Here is a 24,326-nt window from a genome sequence, read left to right on the forward strand (position 1 = left end):
AAACGGTAAAAACCCTCTTTCAAATGTATGGGTTCAGACAAACCCGCATCGTCGTTAGAGGAATAAACAGTAAAAACCCTCTTTCAAATGTATGGGTTCAGACAAACCCGCATCGTCGGGAGTGTGTAGTCAAAAGCGGCATCCGGCAAAGGTTAAACCAACACTGAATATTTCCCCTTTGCCGGAAAATACCTCTCAAATTAGTTTCAAGACAGGTTTCACTTTCAAACAAACCGAACAAGCCTGAAGGGAACAAAAGTTTTCCAATCTCTTTTTAATTTCCAAAGTCGTCGGCCGTGATCGGCTGGGTCACTGAACAGGGCTGGGCCAGTAGAGGATTTGGCATAGCTAGTTTCAGTCAGCAGTGGTTCTTAGAAATCAAAAATTATACTACATGTACAGTACTTGGATTTTAACACACACAAAAAACTACATGCTTTCAGAATCATTCCAGTTCAGGGTTTTTTTTACCACAAGTTTTTTTGTGACAGCGCGCATGTTTGTGCGGGTGTGTGTGTGTACGTGTGTGTGCGTGTCTGTGTGTGTTTTGCTTTTCTTTTCCTGGAAACATTCAGCTTTATCCCCGAGTTGAAAGTTTATGATCTACAGGCAAATACTCCATAAATCAGTCAACCACAGTCGCTTTCTACTTTCATTTTCTGGTAAAAGTTGGGTTTTTTCCCCCCATCTTCGTGTGTGTGTTTATTTCTTCAATTTTTGAATTCTGCTTACTATGCAGTCTGAAAGAGAACTGCTGTATAAACTGTTGTAAAATTAAGGATATAATCTTGAAAATATTGTCCAGGCCAAACAGTTGCACAGACAAACATACAAGACTCCCGCCAGACTCTCAAGGAGACACAGAACAAGGTTGTAGTATAATCATATATTATGTTATAACGCAAAATGAGTGCTAGGACAGTATATAATGAGTATATACAATGAAAAACAGTCCAACTGCAATCATCAAATATGCTTGAAAATTTTCTGCTCATGTACAAAGAAAAAATCCAAAACAATTCATTGTCTAAAAACATTCGGGTTATATATCATGATCATAAAACAAAAAGAGAGAGAGCAAGAGAGAAAGAAGTGTACAATAATATACAAAGATCTGAGAAACAAATGTCTATATCATTATGTATGTACAATACAATCTTGGACTAGCCAGTGCTCAATAAGTGTTGTAACAAAAAATAATCATCATCAAGTGACAAGTCACTTCTTTCTAGATATATTTCATCACTAAATCTGGAATAGTTGCAAATAAACAGAAACGGCGCAGAGGCTTATAACCAGCTCCATGCTAAGTGCTCATGCCCACCTCCCCGGAGATGGCATCAACGTTCGCTGCTGGTAGGGCGCCCTCTACTGGCCACCGCAGGCAACAATTATGCATATGAAGACATGGCAGTAGTACAAAGAAAAGCTATCACATGATGCATCACACGCGCACACATCTTGGACAGAATAGAGGAGGAAACCAACATGACATAAAACACATGGACAATGTACTGTACAGAAGAAAGGGAAAGGTAGAGAAGAGAAGAGAAGAGAAAAGAGAGAGAGAGAGAGAGAGAGAGAGAGAGAGAGAGAGAGAGAGAGAGAGAGAGAGAGAGAGAGAGAGAGAGAGAGAGAGAGAGAGAACAGGGGACTAATTCCAGTAATGATAAGTTCTGTACACCGCCCGCAAAACAACGGATTCAAGCGTGTTCAGGAAGAAAGATGTATCTGGCAGGTGTTCACTTCAAGCGGAACACACAGTGACAACACGAGGGCTGTACAGCAATAAACAGACAGCGAAAGAGAGGAGCAGAAGATGTAAAGGTTCACACACAGGAACACTGGCACTTTGCAGTATGGTACTCAAGATTTCATTCTCACCTTCCAGTCCCACACTATTGAGAAAATCACAAACTTCAAGCTAAAAGCCAAAACTTGTACTGCAACAGTCTTCCTCTTATACCTGATCTTTTACTCGAAAAGTAAATCTTTTTTCTCTGTTTAAAAAATAAAATAAAATGTTACACTAAAGTCTACAGCAACCGCCTCATTTTCGTACAGAAAATCTGCAAATGATTTGTCTTCAATACTCTATATTCTGGGTCTAAATTGCACTCCTCTTGAGAAAGAACAGGCAGAAGCATTCTCAGCATTTGTAGTCTCTGTACTTGTGGCACACTTCATGTTCAAAACTAGCAGCCTCAACAGAACTGCAAACTGTGCATATAAAGCTTCAACAATCTGTCTTAAGGTATCTGATGATTTGATTAAAAGCGGCTGAGGAAAGTAGCAGGTGTTGCCAGATGAGGACTATAAATAGTGGAGACCTATATGTACAATCCGGGTATGTACAGGTAATAGCAATGCACAACAAGGATAGGCCAACCCAGACTCATCACACGAAGGCCCTCCAAGCCAGTAATCACATGATTCAATCCACATCATTAATCATCTCTACGTGGTTAAAAACAATTTAATCAGTCAAATCAAACCTGTCTGAAGCCTGTTAAATTTTATCAAAAACACACCAGGAAGATTCAGTCAAAAAGAAAACCAAAAATCTTCAAATCAACAAGCTCACTACACAAGAACCCGATTCATGTATGCTAGCATACTATTTAAATAATAAAGATAAAAGGAGACCTATCACTCAGCTACTACTTTTTCATCTCACTGAAACATTCATTCTAATTTTTAAAACCACAAAATGTGCAGGTTTAGTGTTCAAGCTGAAAATCATCACCTGCACCAAAAGGGTAAGTAAACACAAAGTCAAAAACTGTGATGAAAACCTCACCATCATTTTCAAAATACAACGCATAACACAAAACCCAAGTCTATCACTAAAGGGAGAACATTTCATATTTGCAACAAACAAAAAGAAAAGAAAAAAAAAAGAATCAAGGAAAAACAAATCCAGACAAAAGTTTTATAGAACAAAACATGTAATAGTAGCTGCCGGCCTGCCTCCATGGCTACTTTCCCTGAGCGTGTAAAGTTGAAAGCGGCAACTTTTTTCTTTCTGTTACTGTTAGTCATAATCTGCCTGCAGCATGTCAGTTCTGCTTTCAAAGCATGAATACAACATCTCAGTCAAGCGTAACTTACACACCTGCCTCTTTGAACCCAGCCATTCTGAGGTAAGGCGTGCAAGCGTTGCTGAAGCAACTGGGGGATCAGCCATTTCTGTTCCACATCTTCATTTTATTTTTGTGTACATGTATCGGTCAGACGTGAAGTTCAGAGCTCATTTATCCATCTCTACAGTGCAGCTCAGATTGTGGCCTGAATCAGGGAGGGCAGTAAGTCACTAGTTGCACCTCTACTCAAAACCCAAACTACACGATTTCTTCTTAGCTAAGTCCTTTTTATGCCTACAGTACAAGCAATGTCTGATTCACAGCTGAAGCTGAAGGCTCCTGGTCTCCTGGAGGGTAGATGGGTGGGGCCAGCCCTAGCGGAATAAGGGATTGCTCTTTCTGAAGATCCTGCAGTGTTTGTTTTCTGCTTCTGCACCAGGCAAGCGAGCAGCCCTGTACACTCTCAGGCAGGAGAAAGCGTTGTCCTAGCATTTCCGTACCATGGGCCTTTGGTGGGCACATTTGAGTGGGGTTGTGGTCAACCAGGTAGCGGCTGATATCACCTGTGCTCCTTCACTCGTTTACGTTTGCTCTGGCCTGAATCACCACTGTCTGAAAACACACGATAACAGAGTTGTGGTTAAGTTATGCGATTGCTACCTTGAATGAGGCATCTTTGCTGCAGCTACTGAGAAACCATTTGCCAAAAATACAGTTGCCTGAAAGAACAAAAGAAAACTAACTTAACTACAAAATGAATATCGCCATGCCCTCTGCAACAAAGACAACATTTCTTGCAAACCAAGGTTAGGCTAGAAACTAAGCAAATAGAGAGAATTTTAGAAAAGAGCAACTGCCTAAAAGTGACACTTATATTTCTTTGTCTGCGTTCATGAGCCAGAAATTCCACATACTCCTGACAAGTGTATTCTTATGCGCCGGATGTTTTTTTTTACCACGCAATTGAGGCAGCCATACTCCATTTTTGAGGGTTCACAAAGTAATTATGATTGATCCAACCAATGTGAGTTGGACAAGTCTGCACATTTGATTCCTGGCTTTGCACATTTAGCGTACCTTTAGTCCTAAGGGAGCGTGTGGAACGCTTGGACCCTGCTGTGGCCGTGGTTTCCCCGCCGTCCTCTTTTATGGGGGTGGCTGAAGGAGCCACCTGGCCGGCCGATGGCTGAGAGGATGACGCAGCGCCTTCCCTGCCGCCAGAAGACCCCTCCCTGCTCCCCCTGGTGCCCTGACTGCGGGTCCGTCCCGTCAGCACTGGGGTTTCAAAGTAGGCTGCAACAACCAAAGTACACTAGTGAATTTCTTTATCAGTTGAAGAATGGGAGTTGATGTTTTAGCTCAACCAAGAGAGTGAGAGTTACTATAAATGATGTCCACTTAGATGTCAACTTACAAATTGAATCAGGAAGAATCAAACAAGGCTGCAAAGGCTGCTTGCATAAAATGTAAAAGAACAACATTCATGATTTCATCTACAGAATTTGGACACATAAAGAGAATTGTTACAGCACTGAACCATGTATGTTCAACAAAGCTCTTGAATAAAGTAATAAATGAGATGTACCTGATAGCGATACAGTAACATGACTCATTACTTACAAGTTTTAAACACAGAGCTAGCACAACGACCAAAACTGCAAACTTTGGTGTCAACTTCAGCTGTTGTAATTTGTATGCAAGAGGAAACAACTCTGTGACTGAAACAGTCATCCAGAGACATGGCAATGTCTGTATCATGCAACAACATGACTGCCCCTTGTTCAGGGAGCAAAACAGGACAAACAAAATTATCGATGTAAAGCTCACTTCTCTACGTGTATTAACTGAAGTGAAATAAGTAGGAGTAGGATTCACACTTTTTCAAAAGCTGATACCTTACAAGTTCTAGTTGTATTAGTATGTATGTGAATGCGTGATATATTGTGTAAATTTTTTTTTTTATCTCACACGGCATACGCGCTTTGAACTTCGGATAAGGCGCTATATAAATACCCGTTATTATTATTATTATTTTCATAGGAAAAGATTGTCACACCTGTTGGAATTACAAGGGGTGTTACTGTTAAGGACTGTAAAAAGGCATCATGCTTACACTGGTTGAGGGATTTCTCTGGAACGTAGGCATAGTGGACTCGACGCTTGCCTCCTGTTGTGGCAGCAGCCATTTTCTTGGCGATCTCCTCCGGCGTGGCCTCCACAATGTTCTTATCATGCATGGCGTTTTTGGAGCCGCCTTTGTCCTCCTCTTTCTTCAATCCCATTTCGTCTTTTTCTCCTCCACTCTCATCCTCCTCCTTTCCGCCTTTCTCGTCTTCTTTCTTCTCTTCTTTCTCCTCTTCCTTTGGGCCTCCTTTTATTTCATCTTCCTTTTCAATGCTCTCCTCCTCTTTCTTTGCAGATTTTTCATCTCTCTTCCCTCCTTTTTTCTCATCTTTCTTGTTTACCTCTCTCTGCAGTTTGGGGGGCTGGTCAGAGCCAGAGGAAGTCTTGCTTTCTGTTCCTCTGCTCCCGTTGCCAACCGCATCATCCACGCAACTCAATTTCGGTGCAAGTTCGCTCGACAAATCTGATTCGCTGTAGGTGGACTTGCGTTTGCGTGTGAAGCGTCGCGTCGTGAGGCTGCTTTCGTCTAGAGATGAATCCGCCGAGGTGGGTTCATCGCCTGTTGTGGGTTGGTCTCCTTCACTGGTGGGCTGAACTGAGGCTGTGTTTTGGCAACTGCCAGTCTCACTTTTCTCATCAGCACTTCTGTTCTCTGCATCACTGCTCTTCTGCTCAATAAACTCAGCAGCAGCAGCAGCAGGCTCTGACGCTTGTGACAAGGGAGAGGCTGTTCTGGGGACTTCTCTCAAGTGAAATGAAGCAGTCATCTCCATCTGTCCTTCACTGCTGGAGGATAGTGGGGGAGTGCTGTGACCAGGGTTAGGGGCCTGCAACAACACCGGTGTAAGAGGGGGAGGAGGGGGCGTGGCCGATGACATCGGGGTGGAGAGGGTGAGGGGTGGGGTGGGCTGCAAGAGTGGTGGTTTGGAATGGACAATGTCCGAGTGAATGCTGCTGTCCTGCGCGTTATGGTGACTGAGGGGAGGCATGGAGGAGGCTGCAGACTTGCTGCCTCCTTCTCCTTCCTCTTTTTCCTTTCCCACACTCTCTTTCAACACTGGCGGTCGAGACCAGCCCGGAGCACCGCCCTCTGCCTTTGGCACGCTGCAGCCCGTAGGCTGGATCTGAGCAGGCAAGTTTCTTGACAGATCATCGCCACTCCCAGAGGACTCGACTGTCTCACTTTGAGCTCCCTGACTCACCACTGTCTGTGAAGCAGGGTCAACCCCACTGCTGCCTGTCACACTGGTTGAACGTTCTGTCGCTACAGAGGGCTGTGTGTGAGGGTGAGGGGCTAGCTGCTTGCTGCCATCTGTCCTTGCTTCCGTTCCATCTTTCACATTTCTCTCACACGTCACAGTTGAAGGTTCTACACTGTTTTCGACTTTAGTGTCACTTTGCACAGTGCTGCTGCACACTGGTGGAGGTACAGTCTGTTGATGTTCATAAGCCACAGTAACTGGTGTTGGTGCCACAATTGGATGAGAGACTGCAGCCACTGTAGACTCATTAGCCACATGCAGAGAACTAGTTGCTGATGTGGAAGCAGTCTGGCTTGTTGAATCTACCGGCACATGCTTGCAGAGATCGAAAGTGGAAGATACACTGGTGGCTCTAGGAACACTAGAAGTGCTGGCAGGCATGCTCACCAAACTGTGCTGCTGAGTCACTGTTGGGGAGGGGACTGGGGATGGGATCGATACTGACGTGGACACTGGAAGGACTCTCGAAGATGATGATAATGGTAGCCCGCTGCTAGGAACAGAATGCACTCTTGTTGACGTATTGCACACAGAAACCCCAGGCCGCTGCGGGGGAAGAGGTGGATGCGACAGTCTGACACTTGTAGGGACATGGCTGTACGCAGCCGACACGGCAGTCACAACACTGGGCAGGCTGACGGTAGCCGACACAGCGGCACCAGACATGCGGTTCACACAAGACGACGACTGCGTGGAGTTCAGATGGACCAACGCCGGCAGTGGCGGGTGATGCAAAGAGGGAGGATGTGGGGCTGTGGTGTGTGGGAGGGAGGAGGGGAACGAAGAACTAATTGTGGAATGGTTGAGGGCAGGCAGTTGCATCTGAGATTGCAACGCATCATGGGGAAAGGTCAGAGCCTCCTGGTGAGAAGAATTAGCGGTGTCAGGCACAGGTTGGGGGGTCACTGTCAGCAACGTTGGCACAGCAGATGAGGAGGAGGGAGAGGAGGAGAAGGAGGCTGATGCAGATGATACGGATGTGAACACAGCAGACCCACCAGAGGATGAAGCCATCATACAGTTCTGCTGGCTACCAGGGCTGGTGGACAGAGAGACTGGACCGTTCCCTCCTTTCCCACGAACACCAGCCGTTGACTGCAGGGAAGCCAGAGGATGAGGAGCTGCAGGTATCACCGAAGTGTTGACGCAGTTCACCATAGTTGCGCTGACAGCTGGCTGAGCAGTGTGGTAGACAGGAGGGTAGCCTGAACCGCCTCCCACACTGTTAACAGCTGAAGAAGTGTTGGACAACAGCTTGTCAAAAGACAAGTTCCGCGACGAAGGAGCAGAAGACACATTTGCACCTGGCGACCGAGCCCCACCTTGAGAGGCACGCCCAGGGGACGTGGACCCATTAGAGCTGTGGCGTGAGCTGGCCCCAGGAGACTTGCATGCACGGCCTGGAGGCAGAGAGTTCTCTGGGTTAGGCAAAGGTTTCACCAGTCTCTGCACAGACTCTGTCAAACGGCGTGGCTGCGGTAAGCCTGCAGCGTACATGTGGTTGAGCATGTTAACGTTGATGGGGGAGGAACGCTTGTTGTACATGCTGGTGATGTTCGACACGCCCCTGGCTTCTGTGGTGAGGCCACCACTACCGTTTGCAGTTCCATGTCTCATTCCTGCCTCAAGTAATGCCGACAAACCAGGCTCTGAGACCAGGGTTAGATCGTCGTCAAACATCACATCGTCGTTATGGGGGTAGGTCGCTTCCAGCAGGTCAAGGTCATTCACTGCCCCTGAGTTCACCACATCGGAGGCCAAGCTGCTAAGGTCATGGCCAATGGATTTGTTAAGGTTGATGGTGACACTCGAGGGGTTTGAAGGAGCCAGTCGCGGAGATCCCTGTTTCGGTGGGTGGGAAGTCAAACCTCCTTCTGCACAAAAAATAAAAATGTACTGTAAATGTAATGACAGTGCACAACGGAAGATTAAGAGAAGGAAACAACGCCAACGCAAGAGGTTCTCTACCCTTATTTCTTCTATTCATGCCATGGCCCAGAGGTAGGACTGGCTGGACAAAATAAATGTATACATTATGACAAAGGGTTTACCTTGGATTTTGGACAAGATGTGTGTGTCACTGTGTGTGTGTGCATGTGTTTCTGTGTATGTGGATGTGTGTGTTGTACAATTACCTCTATAAGTATGATTTACTTTACTTGGGGAAAGCCCACTGGCTACCGGGGATTCCCCTCTCTCTCCTGCTTGCCTGTGTTGGCCTTTTCCAAGCCACTGGACTTTACATGTTGAGCCTTGGATCCTTGATGGATGATAAACACATGCAAGGGTGCACATGGAGGGAGAAAAAAGTCGGCACTGAGAACTGACTCTTGGGAAACAAATTTCTTGCAGAACCTGGGCATGAAACCGGCGAACTAACAGCAACCTGCTTTTCAAGTTATGCACATTATTCACAGAGTTACATCCCCACCCTTTTTTTTCAAAATGAGCATGATGAGTGTGTGTGTTTTCTACCTAAAAATAAGGTAACGCAGATAAAGCTGCAAAATTAATGTATAATACCTACCAGCTGTTTCAAGCACTGAGGAAACTGTGGTGCCTGTTATGTGACCTTTCCCTGTCCCCTCCGTACCGACAGAAGATGGCACAGAATTCTCGACAGCAGTCTTACGGGCGTTGCTAATTGGCTGGCCGACAGACCCTCTGTCATTGTGAGCAGAAGCAGGAGATCTAGCTACACTGGTAATGTCAGGTATTGTGGGAGCTGCAGACACTAACGGAGAGGGGACAGTCCTGGGAACTTTGTCCCCTCCCTGGCGGTTTCCCACAGCGTTTGGTATTGAGGGACCATTAGTGGGGGTAACGTGGGGGTGCTGGTGTGGACTGAGGGTTCTGGTCTGCAAGTGTGGATGTGGGGAAAGGCCCATGTGGTGCATGGCAGTGGCAGTGGAGACAGCAGGTCCATGTCCTTGGTTGTGTGATATCACTGCATTGCTGTGTGCCACTAAACCCCCTGCAGGGTGAATCCCGTGATTCCCAGGGCGTGGCCCCATCGTCCGCTGCCCATGACTGTCAATAAGTGTCATGCTCACAGCCGGGAACGAGGTCACACCAGCACCGTGAACAGCAGCGTGTGATACACTGGTCACCCCGTGACCCGACACCCCACCATGGTGTGGTGCCACACTGAAGCAGGTCGGCGTACCATGGTGAAACTGTCCTTGTCCCGCATTGCTGGGCATGCTGCTAGGTGGGTGGTGACTCTGGCTGTTGGCCACACTCCAGGCTGGGTGCTGCACAGTCTGACTGCCTGCTGTCACGCTTACAGGCAGATGTTGTGATACCTGGCTGTCACGTACACTCACTGGAGTATACTGCATCCCCTCACTGCCAGCCACACTTTTTGGTGCGTGATGTGTTGCCAGGCTACTGGCCACACTGACAGAGGGATGATGCAAGTCTCGGACAACCCCACCGTTTCCAGGATGATGCAAGGCCTGGCTAGTGGCTATGCTTGCTGACAAATGTTGCAGATGTTGGCTAGTGGTAACATTACCAGAAGGATGATGCAAAGCCTGGCTATAGGCAACACTTCCAGGTGGTTGATGAAATGCCTGGCAACTGGCAACATTGGCTGGTAGATGTTGCAGAGGCTGGCTAGTGACAACACTTTCTTGCTGGTGTTGCAAAGCCTGGCTAGTGGCAATACTTCCAGGCAGGTGATGTAAAGGCTGGCTACTGGCAACACTTCCCGGCGGATGCTGCAGGGGCCGGCTAGTGGCAACACTTGCTGGCAGATGTTGCGGAGGCTGGCTCGTGGCAACACTTCCAGGTGGATGATGCTGCCCTTGGTTCAAGGGCACTCGATGCATGGCCTGGGAGCTGGGTGGGACGGTAGGCTGATGGTGCACCCCTAAGTGTCCCTGACTGTGGGAAATGGTGATACCAGTGGGATGCCGCACTGCCGCCTGGGTGTGGTTGGACAGACGCAGGCCTGAGGGTTGCTGATGCCGTACTCCATGCGGAAGAGACTGAGGGCCATTCTGATGAACACCAGGCACCTGCAATGTCATTAACAGCGATATGAAAATATGATATTAAAACCACTGAAACTAAACCGATCTTCCATGGCAACAGAATTATCAACACATACTTGAATAAACTCAGAACAGCTTCATTTTGCTTACATTCATAACAGAAAATCTAAAACACTGCAGCAATATTACACACCTGAGTAGCTTTGTATTTCATGAACTGTTGCTGCTGGACACTTGGGATCTTGGCAGACATGGAAAGCGACATCTCGACTTCCTTGTGAGCTGCTAGCGCCATCTGGCCGGCAACCGGAGCCAAGCCGGTGGTCGACTTGATCAGATTGGTCACTTGTCGTAGAGGGTCTTCCGCAGAGGCCTTATCACCTGCAAAGGTAAGTGTACTTGAACCTCACTGTGTATAACTATAACTTGTACAATTGAAAGCAGCCATTCAATAAGCAGATACAAAACTGACAATTTCTTTCATGAATATTGGCAAAGAAAAGTTGTCTTCTTTGTGGTTTATTGATGATCTATAAGGCCAAAAAAAAAAATAGGTCTGTTTACGGTAACTCGACCGACCCTAGTTTTTAGGCCCGACCCAAATCTTTTTTTTGGATCGTCTGAAAAAAAACAAAAAAAAAACGCATCCAAAATAGAGCTGTTTGCGCTCAAACAGCAGACGACAGAAGGGAGGTAAGCTCAAAGTACTGTTTATAGTTATGTTGGGCAAAAACAGGGATTGATGAGAAGAAATGAACTGTGAAACATCATAGAGAGGGGAAAAAAAAAAAAAAAAAAAAATGGGGGAAAAAAAACAACAAAAAAAAGCCGACCTACCGACCCTATTTTTTCACCCTATGTTACCGTAAACAGACCTATTTTTTTTTGTTTGGCCTAATTTCAACATCAGATTCAGAAAGACTATCAGTTACAGTAAAACAGTGATTCAAAGTTGTATGTATTGTTTTTACTCCTTTTTCCATCTTCATTTGGAGTAGTCCTTTTCCTCCTCTGAAAGGTAATCAGCACTATTAAAAACTCATGTTCTCACTTTTGTAAATTCATGTAATACCTCTAAGTCTAACTTTCACTGCACCACAACAAATTAATTTTCGTGAAACTTTTGGGAATTGCCAGAATGCTTGCTTCAAGCATAGCCACTTGCATCCCTCCCAGCACAACTGAAGATGAACATGATCCATTTACATGACAGAATGACTTAGGCCTAAAAAAAAAAATAGTTACAGTAACCCGACCTACCCTATTTTTGGGGGCCGACCCTATAACTTTTTATTACATTTGTCAAAAAAATACACAAAAAAACAAGTAAACGAGTGCAGAAAACGCAATGAAAGCGAAAGCGCCCGAGTCGCACACTTATTTCCCTGTCAAGTAGGTTTAATTTGTACACATTAGAAAAAAAAGTAAAAAAAAAAAAAAAAGTGATTGCCTACTTTCCTACACTATTTGTTTGGGCTATGTTACCGTAACCACACCTTTTTTTTTTTTGGCCTTACCTATCAATGGTGTAGAATCCACTATAAGCTTCTTAGAGTCCTTGTACAGGTCAGGGGTGTGCTGGTTCATCTGGACGTAGCCCACAGTGATGGTGTGGGGGTCCCCTCCACTCCCGCTCGCCTCCTTCTTGCAGTTGACCACTGCCTTGCTGACCCCCACGGACACCTTGCTGCCACTGCTGTCGGTGGCCGACACTTCCACAGTGGCCACGCTCGCCTGGAACTCCCCGTCCCCGGCTTCTGAAGGAGTTGTGTCTTCCGACCGTTCAGAGGAGCTGCCCACGCCCGAGTCGTGGTTGTCCACTTTGGTGCCATTGGCGTCAAGCAGAGAGGACGGAGCGGTGGTGGGGTCTGCCTGACCGCCTGGGCTGACGTTGCTGTGGTTGGAGTTGTCGTCGCCGTCAGAGGGCGGCTTGCTGCCTGTGGGGCTGGCGGTCGAGGTGGTGGTGGCAGCAGTCTCAGCTGCCACCCGTTGCACCCCACCTGCCGCAGGAGAGGAGGAGGAGGAAGAAGAAGAATTGAGCAATTTCAGGGAATCACTTTGCACATGAGCTGAGATGGTGGTTGGAGGGGGCGCCCCGTGCCGCACATCAGCTACCGGCGCTGCCTTGTGCGTCACAGGCTGGCTGCTTGCAACAGTCCTTGTTTGGTGGCCGCTGGTATCCAACGTGCCCTGACCCCCACCCCTAGCTTCACTGCTCACAGGCACATTATGCACCACTTCTGCACGAACTGAGGCTGGGGACCTGTGCGAGTGGGGAGGCATGTGGTACGGGTTCGAGCCCCCACTCTCTGGCCCAGGAACCTGGCTGCGACTGTCCTGGCCCTCAAACACCTGCCTACTAGTGGAGACAGTGTGAGTGGATGGGGGCATTGTGACCGGGACAGGACCGTTTGCAGTGGCCACTGGGAAAGGAGAGGAATGCTGCAAGGCGGGGACAGTGTGTGATGTCCGTGACAGCGGCTGACTAGGGCCAAAGGGATGTTGTGCATAGATGTTGGGAGCTGCACCGAGGGGTGACGCTGAAGTTGTGGTTGCAACGTGAGGGTTAGCCATTTCAGGCCTCTGTGCCAACACACTGTCACTGGCGGCGCTGTGGGTCTGTACAGGCTGGGGTACGGAGGGAGGGAAAGTAAAGCCCCTAACCACTGAGTCTTCTCTGAGGGCGCTAGGCACAGCGGCTCCTTGGTGATAACTACCTAAACCTATGTGAAGTGAGTCGCTGGACCCTGTCCTGGCGTCCACTCTTGCTGCCGACACAGGGGGAGGAGGGTGGGGAAGAGCGGATGCAGAGCTCTCTGTGAGAGAGTGGCTGCGTGCTTTGTGCTGGGTTTTTTTCCTAGGGCTGAGATCGGAGGCACTGTCTCTGGGCTCCAAAAGCCCTGTGTAAGGGTTGATGATGGAGTCCGCATTGAAAGGTTCACCCTCTATTGAACGACTATGCGCCAAGTTGACCAAGGCAGCACTGGCCGTGGATGGTTTCCTGTCTCTCAAACCTTCGTTGCCAACTCCGTGCTCTGAGCCGCTAGGCAGAGAGGGGCCAAAGCCTGCACTGAGTCTGGGTGAAGGCAACGGTACGGGTGAGACCTGCCGGTGTAAAACAGCACTCATTTCTTCTGCAGATGGCATGGTCTGTGGTGGGATAATGTTGCTGGCTGGGTGCGAGTCTGAAGGCAAACTATGCATATCCTGGGCGTTTACCAGCCCTTCACTGGTAGCAGTAGCAGACACCTGCTTATTTTTCCTGCGGCGCTTCTTTTTAGGTTTGTCAGAGCCCATGACGTTGTTGGCTGCGGCCATTGGGTCAGTTTGCAACAGGTTGATCAGCAGGGGGCTGGACGCGGTCGTTTTCTTGCCCTGCCGACCCACATTGTTAGCCACACCTGCTCCATGTCCATGGGGGTAAGGTGGGGGAGGGGGCAAGCTCATCACGTTGTAACCTAAGGCAGCGGTCTGCGGCAGCGCTGTGCCTTGGCTGGGCATCTGCTGCTGCGGAAGTTGTGCCTGCGGAGCGTGCTGGACATTAGGATGAGGGCCGCTTGTCCTGGGGCCGCGGTGACCTGTCATTTGACCACTCACACCAGGGGGTGTGAAGGCCCCATGCCCATGCCCGCCTAGGCTGGAAAAAGCAGTCCTTGGTGGGAAACCAGACAGCCCTGAAGGGCCAGGCATGGCATCACTAGCAATGTTGTTAGCACGGTACGGACCCCCCTCTGCAGAGGGTGCCTTAAAGATGTCGGAGCTGGGACCAGCTCCTGACGGCCCTGCCCCAGGAGACGGTGCCAGGAGGGAACTGAAGAGGGAGCCTTGACGCAGGTACTCCTCAATGTTCTTTCTTGTAACCTCCATGCTGGGGCCAGGTGACCCCGGCTCGTCCGACGAACTCGGTAAACCGGGGTCAAGCGAGACGGAAGCTCCCACTGGAGCCACCTGGGGAGCCCCAGAGGCAGCAGCAGCAGCCTGCCCGGACCCATTGTGAGTTTGGATGATGAGTTCCGCTCGTTGGTTGTTAGGCGTTGCCACGGTGAGGGAGACGAGACGGTCGCCCTCGATCTGCACACCCAGGACCCCCATCTGGCGCAGGCTGGCGTTGCCCTGTTCGGCCAGCTGCCTGAGGCGAAGCGCTGCCTCCCTGGGGATGTTGAAGGTTACTCGCACGCTGTTCCATGGCTCCACTTTCTTCAGTACCAGCTGATTTTTACCATCTGACCAACAGAGGAAAGCTTATTAACTGTGTGGTAAGCTTAAAGAGAGAGATTTGTTGCCTATTCTGCAAGAGGGTACCAAAAAGTAAGGGCACATTTGTCAGTATGCAACCAACTTCAACTACATTTAACACTACCAAAACTCATACCTGTGTTTTTGTTTTACACTACTAAAAATCATACCCAGACCTGGGAACCCCTGTTTTGCACTGGGAGTATTCTTAAGCAAACTTGGTATATTTTCAGAAAAATGAGCGTACTCCACACAGCATTTGAACATCCATAATTCAAACATGTTTCACACGCGTCCGTCGCACAGTTAATTAAGTTTACCAATACGTTTTAAACAAATGCTTCTTTCAATGTTTACTGACAAAAACTGTAATCATGTGTCAAAATACTGGATCAGCTTCGGGATGTGCTTGTAAAGAAAAGTAGTCTAGGAATTGTTCTCGTCGTATTTTTTCCCACTGAGCGTACTGCTCGTATTCTAGACAATCATGCGTACACAATACGGTGAAATCGTATGGGTTCCCAGGTCTGCATACCCGTAGGGTTTTTTTTAGCACAAAAAGGCACATTCCCTTCAAAAAATACTCTATTCTCAAGAAGTAACTGATTACTCAGTCAGAAGGATAATTTCCAAACTGCATTGATTTTATGACTGATTTTGAGCCAAAAAAAACAATAACGTTCATTTTGAAATTGACCAGTTAACTTAAAGCATGAAAGGCAACTTATAAACTCTACCAGTTTTATTGTTTATGCAAACTCGTTTGATCAATGATTCAATCTGTGCCATTTACTGGAAGTTGTCAACAAGTCACAGTAATAAGCAGTGTCCACTTTTAGTGTGTAAAAATAAAACACTATCCTTCTAGTTCTAACAATACGCTTTTCATATATGAAAATGTTAAATTTTAATGTCTAAATGACTAATGTAAAACACCATGAGACTGCCATTTGGCGGTGAACAGCGCTATAAAAGAATGTTTTATTATTATTATTATTAATACAAACCTTCTAAAAGCAGACTCTCAAGTCGGCGTTGGAAACGCTGTAGCCGGTCCTGTAGCTGTGGGTCATGGAAGTCCCCTTCACAGGTGACCACTGTTTCGATGTAGTCCTCTTGAGGACCCATCGCACATCTCCATTCAGCTCACACCTAAACACATACAAACATATATAAGAACTCACTGTCACAGTAAGTAGCAAGAATGAATTTTATAAAACACGTTTGTGTTCTTAAATTTGGAGTGTTTCGTACAGACATGTTTCTAGGTATGTGGCATGTCCTTATTTCTGAACATCTGAACCAACAAAGATTACGCTAACTTTTAAATATTAAAAAAAAAAAACAGAAAACAAAAGCAATGTCGGGCGGAAAATCGCCAGGGACAAATATTTTTGTGTACAGGCTTTTGTACGTAGGAACAACCTTTCTCAAAAGAATAGTTTTCAATACCAAAGATGCAATAATCACAGAACTCTAACTTAATATTTGGTATGTGTGCAAAGGGCATGCATATTTTCACACACGATAAACATTAGAGAAAAACAGGCACTTAATTTTGGCATAAGCGATACATGTATGTTGGAAAGAAAGTTGCATTGATCAGCAAGTTTTCAAATACCCAAATTTTTTTTATCATAGACAAGTTCCTTAGCATGTGAGAATACTGAGATTTCATTGAATCAACGTCACACTCAATCTGTGAACTTTAGGTAAATGTCTCATGAGAGCTAATGGCTGGTTTAATTTATAATGACATCGCCTTCAGAGCAGCAAGTTGACATGTACGCATTGTAGAAGTTGCGTTACACTTACACATCGTCATCACATAAATTATCATTACTGCATCGTGCTTGGTTCTCAAAATTTGCATCAGGAAGCAGATATTTTGCTTAATAAAGACTCCCTCCCATTTAGGACCCTGTTTTCTCAAGATTGTTTGAGGTCATAAATTAAAACTAAAAGGAGGGTTCCGTTGTATATGAATCAAAACTATGTTCTGTTTGACCCTCATAAAATAATGTCCCAAGAGAAACTTGATCCTAATAATCTACTAATACAACCTGACCTATTAACTAGTTTAGTTATTCAATCCTAAGAATATCCCAGAAACAAACTTGCCCCATCCTACCCCCTGTCTACCAACACCCTCTAAATGTTGAAAGAAAAAGAGAAAAAATAACAACACAAAAAACATAATAGTTGTTTGGACCCAGTTTTTTTTTATGTTTTATAATGTCAGCTTCTGTTACCAAGACCACTGAGTCAGTGTTGTCTCAGTCGATGGGTTTCGATCAGCCCAGGACTAGCTAGTATTTTGATCAAGTGGAGACTTTATTTCCTTGATAGCTCAGTGGATATTTGTCGTGATAGATCTTCTTCAGCAAACATTTTCATGCTGTGATCTTGAAAATTGACAAAAAAACAACCAAACTTGTGTCATGTCAGGAGATTATCAAACCCCAGTGTGCAAAGTTTTGAACCAAACATAACCCCGCTGTGACCCCAAAATTTGACGAAGGTCAACCAAACTATGGACATGTCGGGAGATCATCAAACCCTAGAAGTGTGCAAAGTTTCAAAGCTCTAGCTTCAAAAACATGCAAGATACAGGCCATCTGTAACACTGCCCATTCTTAAGACTCTCCTGATAACTCTGAGGAGTCAAAAAGGCTGTAGTGTTCATCTGTCAGATTGTGTAATTCCAGGTAAATGACATTGACACTATAAAGTCTGCAACTGCATCAGTACGAATAACCAAGCTAACAAAAAGTAACTCTCGCAGAAAATTGGAATTCCAGAAATTAGGGAGAAAGATTTTCACATTGTGCAGCTATGCAGTTTCGAACATGTCTTTTGTGTTGTTTAAAGCTTTAAATAATGACCTATGATTAAGAGAAGATATTGGCCTCGAACTGCACCTCAACTGTGAAGAATTTAAGGCCTTTTTTCATTGAATATTTTGAATGCAAAAATTAATCATTATCATCAAGACTTAAAAAATAGAGTTCCGTATGATGAAAACATAATTTCTAATATCAAATTAATGCCAGAGGCTGAAAAGGGCTTCAAAATACAGTTGAATGCAGTTGATACATGTGGACATGGCTATTTCTAGCGATGTCAGAACATTCTCTTTTTAAAAGAAATGCTTTATACACATAGTGACGCTGAAAAAAGTACAAAACAATGTTAATCTAGTGGATTTACAAACGACAAAATCTCTTTAATGGTAGGAATTCCTAACCTCAAGGAATAAACACTTTACAAGGTAAGTCATTCTTCAACATCCAGGGGCCACAGCTTGCAAAATTTCCCACCAATAAAAAGCCACATGTGTTTGTGTATTTAAAAAACAAAATTCAATCCCCCCTAAAAAATGGTTAAAGACCTACCAACCCTATCATTTTTGGCAGCCATCGGAAACATACATTTTCTTTTGGAGGGGGGCCTTATTGTTTGTCCCCTGCATGAGCTTGGATGTCATTTGGCATTGGACATATGCAGCTTAAAAGGCTCAAATGTTAGATTCACATAGCCGCATGGGCATGAGGGTGGTCATTGTCCAATAAGAACACCATTCCTTCGGACAAAGCCAAAGGGCTATTCGTTAAATTTCCTAGCAAGATACATATCTTCAAAAAGCGACCGAGCGCTTTCATGTACATGTGCACTGAAGTTGAGCAGTGCCGATTTTGCGGTTTTCCAGAAATTTGAGTCGCTTGGGTACACTTCCCTCCCTGCCAAGACTGGGATTTGAACCCAAGACCTGAGACACTGCAGCTCAATGCACTAACCAATTTGACATGACCCTGATGTGACTAATAGTAATAAGACATGCCCATGATACAAAAGAAAATGTACTTCATAAGTTCATTCATTTTTACTTTTAGTCAAAAGTATCCCTTTTCAGATTTGCAATTGCACACCCAGTTTTCCATAACACTTATACTATAGACAAGATTTGGTAAGGTGTCTTGTGAAATTCAACCTGCAGAATCCCCCCACACTCGCAACTCAGTCAGCCATATTCAGATTTGTTACCTCCAAAAATGTTGGCAAAAATTGAGGAATTATTACACCTAAGTTAATGAGAGTTGAGACAGCACAAAGAAATTACTGCCGGTTTTGTAACTGTAACAATAACAGGCCGACATCAGTAAAATTATCAAAAATGTTAAATACCAAAGTCTGGGTGCCAGTGTCAGTTGCCTGCTTTAACGACTTTTCTTCGCAGAGCCTCCAGGAGCTTTTTATTTTTAAAAATCCGAATTTGGGTTTCAGTGTCTGTTGCCTGCTTCAACCTGCAGTGTTGTTCCCAGACTCAGAGGACAATAGGTCAGTCAACCTGGATAGAAAATATGTAAATATGTAATGTCCAAATTAAGCTACACAAAATGTGTACTGTCAGAAGACCTCCTAAAGTCCCAAAACTATCAAACGGTCGACCGGCCAAGGCCCAAAGAACAATGCATCAGATAGACGGGCGCAGTGGCGTGGTGGTAAGACGTCGGCCTCCTAATCAGGAGGTCCGGAGTTCGAATCCCGGTCGCTGCCGCCTGGTGGGTTAAGAGTGGAGATTTTTCCGATCTCCCAGGTCACCTTATGTGCAGACCTGCTAGTGACTTAACCCCCTTCGTGTGTACACGCAAGCACAAGACCAAATGAGCACGGAAAAGATCCTGTTATCCATGTAAGAGTTAGGTAGGCTATAGAAACATGAAAATACCCAGCATGCCTCCCCCGAAATCGGCGTATGCTGTCTGAATGGCGGGGTAAAAACGGCCATACACGTAAAAATCCACTCGTGCTAAAAACATGAGTGAACGTGGGAGTCTAAGCCCATGAACGAAGAAGAAGAAGAAGAAAATGCATCAGATAGAAAACTATACGTCAATGACCGTAAGCTGCGGCCTGAGTAAAAAACGGTACCGGGGCTTTTTATTTAAAAACATCTGGCATTTGTTTTTCTCAGAGAAGAAAAAGTAAAGCTTCAAAATCAAAATATCATCTGCTGTCAAACTACATACTGAGCCTCACATTTATAGTCTTCACCATTCCGATTTTTTTTTTTAATTTTACTTAAAATTTCCACCTCAAAATGCACATGACAAAAGTTAAGCTTTGATGAGAATGACACTTAGAACTGTCCTTCTTTGGGGTGTGAAGATGCAATGTATCTCCAACTCTAAACAAACGTTTTGACTTTTTGTTTTACTAAGGAAGAGAAATTAAACAGCCAGTCTCATCACAAAATTGGGTGCATGTTGAGTGCAGTGTTGTTCCCAGGCTGACGGGCGCAATGGCTTGGTGGTAAGACGCCAGCCTCCAAAGCGGAAGGTCGTGGGTTCAAATTCCGGCTGCGCCAGGTGGAGATTTTTCCGATCTCCCAGGTCAACTTATGTGCAGACCTGCTAGCGCCTTATCCCGCTTCGTGTGTACACGCAAGCACAAGACCCAAGTGCGCACGGAAAAGATCCTGTAATCCATGTCAGAGTTCGGTGGGCTATAGAAACACGAAAATGCCCAGCATGCATCCTCCGAAAGCGGCGAACGGCTGCCTAAATGGCGGGATAAAAACGGGCATACACGTAAAAATTCACTCGTGCATAAACACGAGTGTACGTGAGAGTTTCAGCCCACGAATGCAGAAGAAGAAGTTCACAGGCTGCGGTCTTCGGTCAATGATGCATTTTTTGTATTAATCTGAAGCATTGGGTTGACCCTGGTTGGTCGACCGTCGATCTTTCTGACCATCACTTTTCCTATGATACAGACCTTTTTTGTTCGGACCCATAGATACATATTTTCTTCTGCGTTCGTGGGCTAAAACTCCCACGTGCACTCGTGGTTTGCACGAGTGGAATTTTACGTGTATGACCGTTTTTACCCCGGCATTTAGGCAGCCATACGCCGCTTTCGTAAGAAGCATGCTGGGTATTTTCGTGTTTCTATAACCCACCGAACTCTGACATGGATTACAGGATCTTTTTCGTGCGCACTTGGTCTTGTGCTTGCGTGTACACACGGGGGTGTTTGGACACCGAGGAGAGTGTGCACACAAAGTTGACTCTGAAAAATAAATCTCTCGCCGAACATGGGGACGAACTCACGCTGACAGCGGCCAACTGGATACAAATCCAGCGCGCTACCGACTGAGCTACATCCCCGTCCCATACATATTTTCAATCCGGACCCAAATGACCTTTTGTCCTCTGACGCCGGGAACAACACTGTAATTGCCATACACCATGACTGAGAAATGTATGCTTTTTCATGCAGGCATCTGGTCTATTCAAATCCAGAGTAATAGCTAGCTGAGATGTACAGAATAACCCATGCTTTTTATAAAAGTTTTTACTGCCTATTTTAATTACCACCATTAATAAATACGATTAAGAGATTCTCCTTGCACAAAAAATAAAGCCATTTCTCAGTTGTTGCAACTGCAAGAGTGATAGAACCAGTACACTACCATAACCAGTGTTGTCCAAAATGTTCTCAGGCCTAGGTCTTTCAGTTTCACGCATACTTTTTTAATCTAACGCATTGCTTTGCACCAAGGCTGGTCGAATTTTCCATAAATTTTGACACAACATTTTCGGTGGTTAGCACCTTTGACCAATACATATTTTGAATGCAGGTCAAACTGACCTATTGACACTGACAGTATTATCCTCTGAAGTCTGGGAATGACACCACCTTGAAACCTGATTGCGTAAACTGGTTCAATATGTGTTTAACTTTCAGAAATGAAATCATTAAAACTTTCAAGAACAATTTTCGTTATAAATTCTTAAGAGCAAGATACAATAATTTTACATAAAATTGAGAATTAAAAAATATATTCAATTAAAGTAACTTTGTAAGTCATACAGAAAATATCTACATGGCATCTCAACTGGAAATCAACAAATGAAACTGATCAGCAATTCGATTAACTATTAGCATCCTCTTCTACTTCTAGCTCCTCTACGAGAGTGAGAGTGAGTGCTAGCGCTTATCAGTGTCATTCACTCTGACGGAAGTAACACATGAAACAATGCTGACGAACCCAAAGACAGCAATATGTCATCATATTTAAAAACTCAAAACTAAAAGACACAAGGAGTAGGGCAGTAACGCTCTCCCTCGTGAGCAAGAGCTAAATTGCTTTTGTTTCAACAACCGTAATTAGCTTTTCGGTGCCGTCAGCTCCGACCACGGTCACAGATCCCATCCAATGATTGAATGAACGTCCAAGTAATTTTGACAGCATTGTCAACAAAATGACGGAACACAAATAATGAATCGAACGTGTAAACTAAATCTAAAAGTTCTCATTCCTTGTTAAAATCTCAGGTGAACAGGAATCTGATGACAAATTGGAGCCCAGCGGAGCCGTGAAGCTGACAGCCATATTCGAGGCGGAGAGCAAATGGGTCAGTCAGCGGAAGAGCATGGTTGTGCACAGAGAAATGAATTGTCTCGTTAAAAAGACTAAATACAAGACAGTTGCCTGACAAATCAGGTTCCTAGCATCCTTAGCGAAATCATGCACATGCATCCGAAGAATTCAACTGCAAAATCTGCGACCAAAAAACGCGAAGATTCCGCATCAACCCGTAGGTTGATCGGCAATCGCAACCAAATCGCCTCTCTTGACACCGGTGAATGCGACCTCTAAACTCCAACACAGCAAGCTGGCACCGCAGCCAGTGTAACAAATAAATATCCCCATGCATCATTAGAGTATGCCATAAGGTCTACTTTACCTGGAAAGGTGTCAAATATGCGTTAGAAAAGCCCATGTATCACAAACGCCATGGAACAATAACAAGTGCCGCCATTTGCAATGGAATCAACACGCATGCGCAATAGACGACAGAATTCTGGGAGAGAAACTGGCCGAAGATGGCGCGAGAGGCAATATGAGAAACTGGTAAACAAACCGGCAGCAGGCTATTTTTTTCCCTGCAATAAGTCCCTTTCTTTCGTGAGACTGAAGGAAGCGAGAATAAAATAAAAATGCTCTGTCTTGCATCGGCATTTCTGAATAAAATGAAGAAGTAGATCATTATAAAAGCTGATTGTTTCATGCACACAAAAAGACAAGCAACAGTCAAGCAGCGGACGAACTTTCCCGACTTCCTTATTTCGTTTTTAGCGACTCGAGTTACCCAAGTGCTCTCTCTCTCTCTCTCTCTTTCTCTCTGTTGATTGGATTGGATTTGATCTCTCTCTCCGTGCGTGTGTGTGTGTGCGTGTTAAACTGCCAGCAGAAAATGCCCCGCTTTGCTTACTTTCTCAGTGCGGCGGCTCACCACCGAAGAATGATGTTCTGATTGCAACCGACACACTGAACTGAAGAAATACAGAAAAAAATATTATTCCGATATCAGCCGTTTTAACAACTGATTTCATTTGTATTCACATTTTAGTAATGTGTGCAAGGTTCGTCGGTCACGCGGTTTTCTTATTTTTGTCACCGCATCAGTTTTTACCCCAAAAAAACCAAATCCGGCAGTCACGTTGTGAAGGTTATCATTTGGAAGGAGAGTTTTGGGTGAAACACAATATAAATCCTTTAAAATGTGAATGTGTTGTATTTACTACACGTTATCAAGGGCGGATCAATTCACTTTGGAGGGGGGGGTTACAAAATGACTGCGAAGATACAAGTTGACGGCGCCGAAGGCGCCTAAGCCTCTAGGGGTGTCCGGGGGCATGCCCCCCCGAAAATTTTTTTTATCCAAAGAAGCAAAATAGAGCTATCTGGTGCATCCTGAGCCAATAAATTACCTCTTTTTTGGGGGGTGGGGGGGGTTACGTAACCCGTGTAACCCCCCCCCCCCCCAGATCCGCCCTTGCGTTATAATGAACGCCCCACCTCATCTGATTTGATTTGTTCTTTCATGCAGTCTCAAATGGGAACCGTTTCTTTTCAGTCAGTATATATACCGGCCCTGCGCCGGATTTGTGAATGTCAGTGTACACATAATGTGTGCTGTTCTTTGACATATGACGCCGGGTTGGTTTGTTTTTGTTGTTGTTCAGTGTTGTGTGTTTGGGATGTTTTGTGTATGTTGTTTTTGGCTTGTTGATTTGTTGTTGTTCTTCTCCTTTTCTTTTTTTTTATTTTTCTTTTTTTTCTTTTTTTTTCTTTTTTATTTTTTTATTCTTCATATTTGTTCTTTGTTTCATGTGTGTATTATAGTAGGGACTAGCTGTAAGAAAGGACCATATGGACCTAATGCTATCATCCCTCGGTAATAAAGTTTTCGAGTTCGAGTTCCTTTTTTTGTTTGGGGGGGGGGGGGGGGGGGGTTACTTTGTAGTGTTTGATCGGTGTATTGGGGGTCTATTGTTTTGTGTTCGTTGGACTTCGTTTTGTTTTTAGTGTCGTTTTTTGTTTTGTTTTGTTTTGTTCGATTTGCTAAAGTTGTTTTTGGTGTTTGTTTGTGTATCTGATTCTTGGTTGTTGTCATATGTTGTTGTGTGTGTGTGTGTTTGTGTGCGTGTGTTGGGGGGGGGGGGGGGGATTTTTCTGCTTCTGACCAAAATGTTCGCCGTTTTTGACGACCCAATTTCCAACTGACCTCGATCCCCCCGCATATGAAACCGAGCGTTAATTGGGCGAGAAA

General features: G+C 45.2%; 1 protein-coding gene across 2 annotated transcripts; it reads right to left on the reverse strand.

The window, feature by feature from the left end:
* Positions 1–871: 871 nt before the first annotated feature.
* On the reverse strand, positions 872–22,549 carry LOC138966588 (streptococcal hemagglutinin-like). Of its 2 annotated transcripts, XM_070338871.1 has the most exons (9): positions 22,458–22,549; positions 18,889–19,051; positions 15,711–15,855; positions 11,985–14,690; positions 10,661–10,848; positions 8,997–10,491; positions 5,197–8,343; positions 4,161–4,376; positions 872–3,695 (listed from the first exon to the last, which is right to left on the reverse strand). In XM_070338871.1, exons 3-9 carry the CDS (start codon positions 15,829–15,831, stop codon positions 3,643–3,645), a joined length of 7,926 nt encoding a protein of 2,641 aa, XP_070194972.1. In that variant the 5' UTR covers positions 15,832–15,855; positions 18,889–19,051; positions 22,458–22,549; the 3' UTR covers positions 872–3,642. The 2 variants fall into 2 exon arrangements, with proteins under 2 accessions (XP_070194972.1, XP_070194971.1); XM_070338870.1 differs by lacking the exon at positions 18,889–19,051 and having other exon boundaries at positions 22,458–22,548.
* Positions 22,550–24,326: the final 1,777 nt, after the last annotated feature.

Source organism: Littorina saxatilis, linkage group LG5 (genome assembly GCF_037325665.1).
Source record: "Littorina saxatilis isolate snail1 linkage group LG5, US_GU_Lsax_2.0, whole genome shotgun sequence".
NCBI lineage: Eukaryota > Metazoa > Mollusca > Gastropoda > Littorinimorpha > Littorinidae > Littorina > Littorina saxatilis.

Bases quoted from the DNA above. Each gene is read 5' to 3' on its own strand.
- LOC138966588 (XM_070338871.1), bottom strand. From the start codon at position 15,831: ATGGGTCCTCAAGAGGACTACATCGAAACAGTGGTCACCTGTGAAGGG. The intron at 8,344-8,996 runs GTAGGTATTATA...TTTTTTGTGCAG, and splicing joins CTCAGTGCTTGAAACAGCTG to AAGGAGGTTTGACTTCCCAC. The intron at 4,377-5,196 runs GTAAGCATGATG...TGGTTGTTGCAG, and splicing joins AGAGAAATCCCTCAACCAGT to CCTACTTTGAAACCCCAGTG.